Source organism: Stegostoma tigrinum, chromosome 1 (genome assembly GCF_030684315.1).
Source record: "Stegostoma tigrinum isolate sSteTig4 chromosome 1, sSteTig4.hap1, whole genome shotgun sequence".
Lineage (NCBI taxonomy): Eukaryota > Metazoa > Chordata > Chondrichthyes > Orectolobiformes > Stegostomatidae > Stegostoma > Stegostoma tigrinum.
The window spans coordinates 103,427,176-103,439,631 of NC_081354.1; the positions used below are offsets into that span (position 1 = coordinate 103,427,176).

At 40.2% G+C, this 12,456-nt stretch overlaps 1 protein-coding gene across 1 annotated transcript in view; it reads right to left on the minus strand.

The window, feature by feature from the left end:
- The window catches only part of gabrg1 (gamma-aminobutyric acid type A receptor subunit gamma1), a 158,186-nt gene extending 145,967 nt beyond the window's left edge, over window positions 1-12,219 (minus strand). Inside the window, exon 1 of the mRNA XM_048544870.2 lies at window positions 12,052-12,219. Within this exon, the coding sequence (XP_048400827.1) occupies window positions 12,052-12,158 (107 nt within the window). The 5' untranslated portion in view covers window positions 12,159-12,219. The remainder of the gene's footprint in view (window positions 1-12,051) is intronic.
- Window positions 12,220-12,456: the final 237 nt, after the last annotated feature.

A 12,456-nucleotide genomic window follows, 5' to 3' on the forward strand; every position in this document is an offset into this window, starting at 1 on the left:
TAGTTGAGCTGTGAATGCAAAGAGCTTGAATGGTGATATCTATCCTATCCTGGAACATGGCTTGAAAAGGCAGAAGTGACTGCTCATTGTTCCTAGTTGGAATCTGCAGGTGTGAAATGGAGCAGGCAGATTACAACATTAATTTGATTTACTGTAACATATACCCAGGTACAGTGAAAAGTTGTGTCTTGCAAGCAGTACAGGCAAATCATACCAAAGTGCCTAAGGGTATGAGAACAGGGCAAGGAATGTAATGTTACAGTTACACAGAAGGGGCACAAAAAGCAAGATCAATATTAGAGATTTGGAATTTGAGGTCCATTCAGAAGCAGCTGTTCTTGAACCTGTTGGCATGTGTCATTAAGCTTTTGTATTTTCTGCCTGACAGAAGGTTGGAAGAGGTTATAATCCAAGGGGGAGGGGTTTTTGTTGACTTCACTGCCTCAGAAAGACAGCCAACGAATAGATGGAGTCAATGGATGGAAGCTTGGCTTGTGTGATGGACTGGTCTGTATTCGCAACTCTAGTTTGAGAGTCCTGGGCACAGCAGTTGCCACGCCAAGCTGAGACATAGCTAGATAGAATGTATTCTACGGTGAGAATCCTTATGGACATGCCCTCTTCCTTTAGCTTCTGGGGTAATTGGAGGCATTGCTGCACCTTCTTGGCCATTGCAAAAAATGTGGGTGTTCCAGGACAGATCGCTGATGGTCACTCTCAACCATCTCCACTTCAGCTTTGTGGAACCGGACAGCAGCCTGTCCCGCACATGGCTTCCTGAAGCCAAATGACTAGCTCTTCCACTTTGCTGACATTGAGGGAAAGAGATTGTTATTTTTACACCACATCAAGCAATCTTTCTTGTAGTCTGTCTCTTCGTTACTTGAGATCCAGCCTACAAAATACAGCAAACTTGTAGATGGAATTCAGATGAAATTTGATCACAGCGATGAGTGCACAGGGAGTATAGCTAGGGCTGAGTATGAAGCATGCAGGTGGCCTTCAGTAGGCAATGAATTAGAGTTCATCCATGGTTTCTGCTTGGGAACATATAAATTAACTTCTTTGGCACACAGACCTCTACATATTGCTAATAAAGCCAGTGATGGTAGTGGCATACCCATCTAGAATGGCCACTGAATTCTTGAATATGGTCCAGTCTCCCGATTCCAAGCAATCCTGCAGAATATCTTCCACAGCCTCAGGTCAGCACTGTACTACTTTCTATATGGTGTCCTCATGTTTCAATGTCTGCATGAAAGTTGGAGGAACACAGCATTGTGACCAGAATTTCCAGAATGCTGACAGGATATGGAGCTGTATGTATCTTTGATGGTTGTGTAGCATTTGCCAAGGGCGTTCAGCCCCCTGATGGTAGCAGGAGACATGTTGACAATACTTTGGCTGCACCAGAGGCTGGCCTGGTTGAAGTCACTAGCTACAAGGCCTTAGAGCATTCTGTCTCAAGTCTATTTGTAGGGGTGCAAATTTCATCAAGAGCACTCTTCACTTCTGCAGGCGGTGGGATGTAGACGGTCATCAGGATGGTAGAACTGAACTCATGCGGTAGGTGGGAGGGACAGCACTTCACTGTTTGTTATTGCTCCTCAGACCAAGAATCACTGTCGCCATGTCTGTGCACCAGGTGGTTTTTGACTAGGAGGCAGATCCCACTGCCCCTGCCTTACCCAAGGACACTGTGCTGTCCATGCAGTGTATAAAAACTACATTTGTATTAGCTGGAGAGCATGTTATGCTTAAAAACAAATGATCAAGAGTGGCAATCCAGACTGAATAAGGGAAAATGGGGTAATCATTTTGCTGGAAAAGCATTCTTAAAATCTTAACGCCCACAGAAGAAGCCACAAGGAACAGAAGGTGTAAAAACAAACTTGAAAAGGTGTTTAAAAATCAGTAGCAACGTTGGTGGTGCTCTGCTTCCTTTTCAAGCAGTATTTGAAAGCCCAAAACAGGCAGCTTTGGCCTGTATCCAGGGAATAATCTTGTTACATGACAAGTTAAATGTTAGAGAAATAGCAGTTTGATGGTAACAGTCAAAACATAAAATCAAGAAAAAAAAGGATGAAGGTAGACTAGAAGAAGAAAGTTCTTAATATGGGTGTGGAGGAGTCCAAATTTCACCAAGTTGGAGGACTTAGCAAAATTTAAAAGAAAATAGCTAGTTGAAGTTAAGTCAGGGTTCAGAACATATGCTCCCACAAATGAGAAAAAGGTTTTCTTTTCCAAAATCTGCACCTACCTTGGATGCAACTGCAGCAAGTAGATTGGTAAGAACAAGTTAATTGTTTGTTTCTTTTTAAATTCCCTTCTTGGTTGCCTCACCACCTGCTTCAGACACCATCCCTGGCAATGATGTCCTTTAGGACTTGACAAGGTCAGTACTAAAATTCCCCACCCAGGATGTAATCTTAAACCTCACCATCCCTTAGTGCTTCTTCCATACCTACCCCCAATATCTGGAATAGGGCAGGGCAAACAAAAAGTGAGAAACTCAAAGGCAAATAGCAAGAACTCAATCTAGCAGAAGGCCTTAAATATTAGCGTGTAGAAGTAGTCAAGGAAAATAGTCAAAAAGTAAATACAACATGAAAAACTACAGGCAAGCTGTTGTAAGGAAACCCAATATATTTGCCTTGATAACAAAGACCTTCTCCTCTTCCCGTAGTCATCCTCTAAGAGAAGCAAAAAAAAAGTGTAACATGTCTTCCACTCGACAAACAAGGGCATTACTTTTGAGTACTCTACATCCTCACTGAAGATGGCATGATGCAGAAGAGGGAGTGTAAAATGTTGCAAACAATAGAACACTACGAAGCAATATTATAGAAGTGGGCTTTAGGGTCAAAAAGATGCTAAGCTGATCTGCAGCAGCTGGCGAGGAAAACTACGAACAACAGCAAAACAACAGGACCTCATCCTGAGGAATCTACCTAGCACAGATGCATCAGTCCACGAATGTATTGGTAGGAGTGACCATCACCTAGTCACTGGAGACACTGGATTCACAAGGCTTTGATAGATGTATTTTAATTAAAGGAATAAGGCTTACAGGGTGCAGTTGTGGGGGGGGGGGGGGTGCAGGAGTGTAATTGAGGATTCAGATCAGCCCTAAATCTCATTTGAAGTGATGGAGTGGGCCAAACAGCTCACTTCTGTTCCCAGGTCTTACTTTCTACGGTCACACTGAAGATATCCATCAAGTCATGTAACCCAACTACCACACTAAAATGGAATAAACCAAGCTGAACTAACAACTCCAACCAGGCATTGAAGAAGGACAGTGGGCCATCAGCAGCTGAACTGCATCCAATCAGAAACTTAAAAACTCTTGCCCCACAATATCCCTCACTATCACCTGCTGTGGGTGTTTTGTTCGGGGGGTGGGGGTGGGGGGGGTGGCGGTGTGGAAGGGCAGGCAGAAGTCAGCCTTGGGTTGAAGATTGCATGAAGGCATGCCAGGCATACACAATGAGCCATCAAGCTGGTGAACTGAAAACACTACTAGGCAGTGGCCTGGTATGACTGCTATAACACTAATCCAGGGATTCGGCTAATTTTCAGGGACCTGGGTTCAAAACTCTTCTCCCAGCATTCAAAGAAAAAAACAAACAAACATTCACATGCCATACTCCCCTCAGCTGAGGAATCAGCACTCCATGTTGAACATTTGGAGGAAGCACTCAGGGATGGTGAGGTTTAAGATTGCATCCTGGGTGAGGGATTTTAGTACTGACCTTGTCAAGTCCGAAAGGACATCATTGCCAGGGATGGTGTCTGAAGCAGGTGGTGAGGCAACCAAGAAGGGAATTTAAAAAGAAACAAACAATTAACTTGTTCTTACCAATCTACTTGCTGCAGTTACATCTGTTTATGAGAGCAAATCAGTAAGGGTGACCACCACACAAGTCCTGCCTCAATATTAAAGAATAATCTCCAGTGTGTCAGGTGGCACTATCAATGCTAAATGGAACAGACTGCAAACACTCAAACTGAGGACTGGATATCCATGAGACACTGTTGACGGTTCACAGCAGCATGATTGCACTCCAGTACAATCAGCAACCTCATGATCAAGTATATCTTCCACTCTACTGTAACCACAAAGCCAGGGGGCCAATCCAGAGTCAATGGAGATTGCAGGACAGCATGCCAGAAGCAGCACCATGCACATCTAAGAATGGTGTCAACCTGGTGAAACTATCAAACAGGACCACTGGCATGACAAACAGCTCGAGCAACAAGTGCTAGAACTAAGCAATCCCACAATCAAATCAGATCTGAGCTCCGTTGTCCTGCTACATGCAGCTGTGAATTAAACAATGTGAACAATTAAACAACTCACTGGAGAAGACTTCACAAATTTCATCATCTTCAATGATGGGGAAGCCCAGCACATCAGTACAAAAGATAAAGCCAGAAGTGCAAAGTGGATGATTCATCTCCACCTCCTCCACATGCTCAGTAGCTTTGTCACATTCAAATGAATACAGTGAAAAAGGTCACTGGACCTGAAACATGAACTCTGCTTTCGACAGATGCTGCCAGACCTGCTAGGCTTCTCAGCAACTTTTTCTTGCTGAAATTTAAAAAACAACCAAACAAGCATGCCAAGAGACTGAAGGCACTCATTAAAAATTCTCCAAGAAACTAAAATCCAGAGAGAAGAAGCATTTCAGAACAAAGTTTAATGAGCCCAACTGATCTTGAAAAATCAGGACAGAAACAGAAGTTAATCTTTATTTGATCCAGAATAATTGCAACAAAAAAACTAACCCAAGTGCAATCTGATCTTACAGTTTAAAAAACAGAATATTTGCATATGCTTCACAGTTTGTGAATAAAAAATTGATCAGTTTACCACCAGAAAGATAAAATTTGCATTACTGAGTGCCACATTTCAGAGAAGATTTATTTGGAACACATTTGAAACAAACAGCAATGATCAGAGCAGAAGGAATCAAGTGTTTCAAGTGAAGGGAGGACAATGGTAAGGCTACATACTGTTGACAAAGTGACTAAATATGCACAATATACATTTAGAATTTTAATACTTCAATGACAATAATTGGAAGCAAGATAAAATTGCAGTACATTGTTGGCAGCATTTGCAGAATCAGTCGACAGTAAATGAGTAGTATGAATAAAAACAAAAACAAAAACCAATGGCAGTTAGAAAGAATATACAAGAGTAGAAATTGAAATGGATGGTATCATACTGAAAAAGAATGGCTTGGTTTCTTCAGGGAAGATGGCAGATGGGTTGCAGAAGTTAGAACGACAGACCCAGAATAAATCTTATTTAAAAAGTCTTAAAGAAATTCACATTTTAAAGACTTAAAGATACTATTTTCTACTTTCCTGCATATCTCAGGAACCTGGTCAGTAATGGAAGACCTGAAGACAGACAAAACAGAAAGCCTTTGAAGTGTGGATACCAAACATGTGTAAAATTCTGTACGCAGGCTGGGGGACAAAAAAGTGGTACTTGAAACTGCGAGGGGAAGCTAGAACTGTGCAAGAGACAGCTAGAAACAAAAAACTCAGTATTTTGGTTGTTTACCAGAGAGAGATCTCCAAGGTGGGGCCAACAGAAAGAGGTGTAAAAGACACAGCAGGATGTCAATTTGGTCTTAAGCAAGTAACAGTGGACACAGGAGCACAAAAATGTTTAGCACAATGACAGACCCGATATCTTCTTGTAGCTATTCCCACAATAACATCCTAGTTTATCACACCAAATCATTTCTCAATCTTCTGGAATTGACTTAAGTTGTTACAAATGTTTGTTGACTTCTTCAGAAGAAAGCCCAGACTGGTCAGAAACAAGTAGCAGGAATCTAGAAACTTCAGCTGTTTGAATTCCAGTGCTGTAATAGCGATTTGTTATCTTTAGGGTGCTAAGGTACATCATGGTTATCAGTACATCAAAATAAAAGAGATATTTCATTCATTGTGCTTAAATGGTCATTTCCAGGCAGTGAATAGCAAAGAAGAGCAGTAAGCCATTAGCTCAGGATACTACTCCCACTGCATTGCCACATTCCATTAAGATTATGGAATTGGGCCTGCACCTGCATCAGGCACAACAGTAATTTTGTAAGGCATCTTCAATGCAATTAAAAACAAACATGCTCTTGAAGCATTTTGGCATTATAAACATTGCATGACACCAAGCCATAATATGGTATTTAGGTCAGGTAACCCAAAAAACAAAAACCAGTCAAAAAGGTAGGTTAAGGAATATCTCAAGGGGAAGGTTTAAAAAAGGTCTAGGGAGGGGGATCCAGAGGTTAGCTAAATTACAGCATCTGGTTTTAATTCTTGATACATGTATCAAGAAGCATTGGTGGGAATTTTAAAAGTCAAGATTATGCTTTACTCAGAACCAAAAGCAAGTCAATCTGCTGGATGAGGAGAAGTGAGCAGAAATTGGTTCAGATACAAGCAGCAGGGTTTTGGGACCGCAACTTTAGTAAGGGATGAATGAGAGTGATCAGCCATAATTTGTATTATTAAAATCTAAAACAATAACAGGTCAAATCATATTTTGAAGTAGACGAGGCAGTAGCACAGTGGTGATGTAACTGGACTAGTAACAGAGCCCCTAATGGATGTTATGTGGGACATAACCCCAGTGGTCATAATAAAAAATTAGTGAACCGATGTCCTTGAGGGAAGGAAATAGGTCATTAATACCTGGTCTGTCTTCAATGCAACTCCAGACCCACAGCATGCCTTATTCCACTGCACTCTGAAGTGGCAAGAGTAAGCAACAGGCAACAAGGGATAGCAACACCCATATTCAATTACAAAATAGAGAGTTATTGTGCTCAGTATTCAACTTCAATATTGATCACTATGCATCCTACATAGATGATAACTGAGGACCTTCTAGAGACAGAATGGAGAGTCTGCAATCAGGTCTAAAAAATATTCTTTAGCTCTACAGAGAGAAGGCACCAAGGCCAGAAGTTGTCCTTGGTTTCCTGCCTAGTCTTCATGCAAAGTTCAGTCAAATTTGACTGAAAATGCCCTGAGGCTTTGTAAGTGGCCCAAGGTAGAGTAGATTTAAGCAGCTGCTCCTCCTACTGTAGTGAGTAGCACTGTACATGCCAAATGCCAAAAGTATAAGAGGAAATCTTACCCAAATAAAACTGAATTATACAACATGCACTTATATTGCAGTGCTACCATATCTGGACAACCAACTTGTGAAAAAGTATTACTCAACTGATTAGGCAATGGATGAGTTGAATTTGTCTCCAATGTTTGTCATTCAATGAATCAAAGATAATATCTATCAATGTTAATTTTGCATTTGGTCCATGTATTATTTTCAATTCAAAGGCAGTTATTTGAACTCAAATTACCTTGTAACCAAACACTTGGTAACAAGCAAGTTTAGATTTGGTGTTCTGTTGTTGATTAGTGTGAGCAGCTGCAGTCTTTTGAAATACACATCATATGCAATATTTCGTGGTCAAGGAAAACAAATTTTATAGTATAGTTGGCGGCGTGCTGATGTTAAGGTAGGCAATTTTACCCACATTATTTGCTATCCTAGTTCCCTGGCATAGTTGAAGTGATTTCTTAGAAAAGCTGAAACAGAAAATGATCTTTTCAGTCTCTTGAGCACATCGAGCTGACAATTTCATAATGTCTCAAATTAGTCTCTTGCCACTGTTTCAATGGAATGCTAAGTTATTTCCTTGTTCAATGTGATAGTAAAGTGCTAAAAACATTTTATAAACACAAAAAGTGTCCAAGTTAGTGTGCTGCAAGACTGTTGAACTTAATGCTTTTAAAAAGAGTAGTGACCTCCCAACCAGATTGATGAACTTGGGTAGCTTTGTTTCTGTGGGAACAGTGAAGCCCAAGTTGGTTAAATGTAAAAAAGTATAAAATGTTCACATCTGTGGATTATGACAAGAGCATGTGACAACTGTGGGGAGATCAAAATCTACGTATTGATTGTGAATCACTCAGTTTACTACAGTAATCATCAAAACCCATTTGTGATCAACACAGCTTTCACTAGTTGGGGGAAAATGGACTGGGGTGACTTTCTTGATGGAAAACCAAACTCAAAACCAAAAACAAGCCTCATTTGTACTAGATTGAGTTTCTTATCCAGTGAGCAGTTTACAACTTTCATGGTAGATACAGGACCTCAAAAGAGTCTATGAAACTGACAACCTGTCAAGTTACTCAAGTGGCCTTATCTTAGAAGTCGAAAACAGAGGCAGCCTGTCCATGCCCCAGCTGAAGAGGGCTTGCAGTTTCAGGAGCTATTTGTTGACACAGCCCTCAACTGTTACCAAGTAGCATCAGTGCTTCACGGCTTCTACATGTCATTATTACAAGGGTGGGAGCCACAAGAGATCAGTGGGGAGCTGGAGGAACACAGCAGGTCAGGCAGCATCAGAAGAGCAGGAACGCTGACATTTCATATCAGGACCCCTCTTCAGAAAAGAATGGGAGCTGCAAGTTTAATTTGCCTGAGATTCCTAGAGTTCTGAAATGATTAGCTGTCTTGGATATCAATGTTAGTTTTCTTGTAATGGAAAAAAGCTTTAAAAACTCTAGATACATAGGGGATTCTTTTAATAGATATTTAAAATACAATTATATTTCAGTGAGCTGAGAATTTCAAGGAGGCTGGATGATTTGCTTAGCTTTGGCACAAGTCGAAGTCTCCAGGGCAACCTTCAACATGGAAGTCAGTTTGGAGAAGTTATGCAATGGAAGCAGTGAATCTTTGGAAGCTAAGAATCACTGACTGATTCCTTCTCTAGGAACTAGTCACATAAGTACATAGGGCTTTAGATGTATAACCAGAAAGTGAATTAGTTTGAATAAAGGCTGCCTACAAAAGTGTTATTTGTCAAAGATGCTTTCAGGCTTATATTATTTACAGTCAAGTTTATAGCTTATGTAATTCTCTTAGTCAGTCACTGGAAGTTTAATTTTTTTTGAAGGGACCGGTCTCTACTGGGATCAAGACAAACCAACTGAACAGCCATCTGGTCTGGAATTTTCTGAATAAAGCCTGACCTGGAAAGGGTAGAACGAAATAAAATATTTAGCAATGTTTAGCAGAACATGGTAGATGCCTCCATTACAATAGGTAAATAATCAAGTTTGGGAAAAGGGCGCTCTACTGTTCAATCCAAATACTAATTTCTTAAAATATCACCTTTATTGTAAAAAGAATATTTCATTCATACTAATAATTACCCCGGCACTTCATTTAACAAGGTAGGATTGGATTGGCAGGACGTGGCTGTTGCAATGTAGAAACAAGTGTTAGTTTAATTATGAATTGGGTATTCCTTGCAGATCCATAAGCAAAGTACACCTTCATTCAAAGTAGAGTTCAAACCCCAGCAGCATTATCTCCACTGATGGATACAGGCAAGTGCCAAATCCACTTCAATCAGAAGTGAAGGTTGGGGGGGCAGCTGAAGCTAAGTGAAATCCCATACTGTTTGCACCAATCTGTCAAAGACTGGCCATCAAGCCAGTTTCCTAAGGAGTCCAACTTGCTGTGACAATATAGGTCTTTAACATCCTAGAGCTGTAGATTAAAATAGAGCTTCTAATTGCTTTTCTTCACCCCGAGCACATAACTAACTAGAAACGTCTAGACTTTATTATACTGGAAGGATTTATAGGCTCATGCAAGCTGTTTGACAGTTTTTGAATCCATTTTCCTTGGCCAGCATGCCCAGGAGTAAGATTCTAACTTGTTCTCAAAGTTAGAAACTAAGTATTTCCCACTACGTCACAAAACCTCAAGAGGCCATACCAGTCTGATTTTCAAAGAGTGAATCCTCAGCTGCATTCAGGAGTCTCTAGCTAGTTCTTCCGGCCTGCTACACACCCACCAGTAGCTCGATTAGAACAGCCAACTCAGCTAAAGAACATGCGGCACTATTTAACTGCCTTGTGACCATTGGAGCTGAGGGTTCACAATGAGAAAGATTTGCACATCACAGCAAGGTGACCTGCAGCAGCCAGAAGTTCCAGCACTCCTCCTGTAAGTTAGGGAGAACTGTGATTCAAGCAATTGACGATGGAACATTCCACCATCCTCACCAAAACAGTAGTAATGAGCACCCCCCAAAAACAGCACTGATAGCTTCCGAAAGTATCAAAATGAGACATGCCCAAATTTGACTTGTTTCTTACAAATGTTATCAGATATAACCTCGATACCTATTTGGTTCCCAATTTGAGCAAGTTAATCCCACAATCTGCAACTACAGATTCTATGACAAGTGACAGTCACTTGTGCATGACTAAGCCATGCCATTTTATAGCTGGTTACCTTACATATGATTTTCAGTATTAAAAATTACCTAAAGATACTTCACCAAATTGTAATATCAACACAAGCTAAGGAAAGACAATAGAAGGAAGGAAGGAACAAGTAAACTTTCAGTGAGGTTTAAAGAAGTTAAAGAGGAGCTGAAGGTGAAACTGTCAAAGGGGAAAAAGATCAAAAACTAAAAATATACAAGTGGCTAGAGTCAAAATGAGGAGTATTGGGGGGACACTGCAGAGGTAGAAAAGGTTATAGAAATGGGGATTACATGGTCACAAAGTGAATGGAACAGTGAATTTTAAATTTGAAGTCTTGTGGGGTCTTAAGCCAATGCAGTTCAGCTGCAAGTGGGTCTTCATGCAGGAGAGAAAATGCAGGCAAATTTTTGAATAAGCTGATGCCTAGAAAGCAGAGAATGGTGTTTGATCAAAAGAACATTGGAATAAGTGAACTCTTGAGGTGACAAGAGTACAAATGCAGGGTGGGGGTCAGGAGGGGAAGATTGGGGAGGGGTTGTGGTGGCAGTATTAGTAGATCAGCTCAGACAAGGTGGTAAATGAATTTAGGAGAGGAATATGAACACAGTTTCTCCAGGAGAGCTTTGCTTGGGGTCAAAAGGATCTCAATGTTGCAACAAGTCTGGTATAGCCATATCATTAAGTGATAGCTGTGGGGAGCAGCAATGGTAACTGTTTGTAAACAGTCAAAAGTCTATTAGGAGGGTAAAATGTAAAAGAAAACTTGACATAAACTCACTGCCATTTAAAAGGTGGTGGCTTAACATTTTAACAAAACAGGAGGTTTTGATGGCAGACATCTGAAGAATAGCACCCAACAACCATAAGGCCGGCATACATGAACTGATAATTTTAAAGTTTAATTTTCAGGATGGCTGTCTAAAGCAGATGTGAGGCATTATTTGACATAATCAAACAAAAAACATTCAATTCCTTGGAAAATAACTCAAAGTGAGCAATATGATGGGATCACAATTTGATTGCCTTCTTGACTGAAGTTTAAAAAAATTATAATTCTAGTAATCCAACAGCAAAGAACCCTTGAAACTACTTCAGAACAGACAGGTTAACAGTTTCTTACACATCACTAACAACAGGAGTGAATATCATCCAGTGAAACAGAATTTAAACATCTGCATAAGAACACTGCAATGGAATACTACACCAAATAATTTCATCATAGCAATTTTGGAGTAAATTTCAATAACACATCAAAATTTGTTTAAATTTATAACACTGTACAGCATATTAAATCCCAATCCTATAGTGTATTGCTTTGTAATGATCAGAATTGACCAAATCATGGTAGCATTTAGCCATCAGATTAGCAAAACGTCAAAAATGCACATGTTCAGGTAATTAATAGATGACAACCCAGTTATTGTATAAATATGCTTTACAGCATGTTATACTGGGGTAAATTAGCGGCACATTGAGAATTTAAATAAATAAACATTGTAGAAGATACAACCACAGCAGTTTCTGATTAACTTGCATGTTGAGGCTACATATAAAACGTAGACTGAATCGGTTACAGCAGTTATCCTGGAACAGCTTTCAAGGGCACTGCTGCATACATTTATGTATAAGATTGAATTGATGTGCAAGCAGTGTACCAAGCAGGAAAAAAAAACCAAGCTCCCTTTGTCAGGCGCAATTGCAACATTTTTTTGACCAGGCACTTACCAGGCTCTCAAAACAAACACCACCAAAATAGAAAGATACAATTTGAACGAAAAAGAAGAAGGTACGTAAAGCAAAAATGTGAAAAAACAATGTTTCTCTGAACCCATCGTAGACAATATTGATAGGAAAACCCTGACTCTGCTCCTGTATAAGAATCCAAACCAGCCTGCGACCGGAACTATACCGACAAATGCTAACAGACAGGAAAAACAACCACAGAGCTTCGCGAACCCGTCTATAAATTATAGCAATAAGCTTTCCTGCAAATCAGAGTGGAGTGGGGTGGGACTTGCAAGCTCAGTTGTGATTCACAATCAATTGCATAGAAAATTTGTTGTGTTTCTGTTAAAGATGTACTATTTGCAAAAAAAACTGCGATATATCCTTTTTATCTAAAGCTTAACA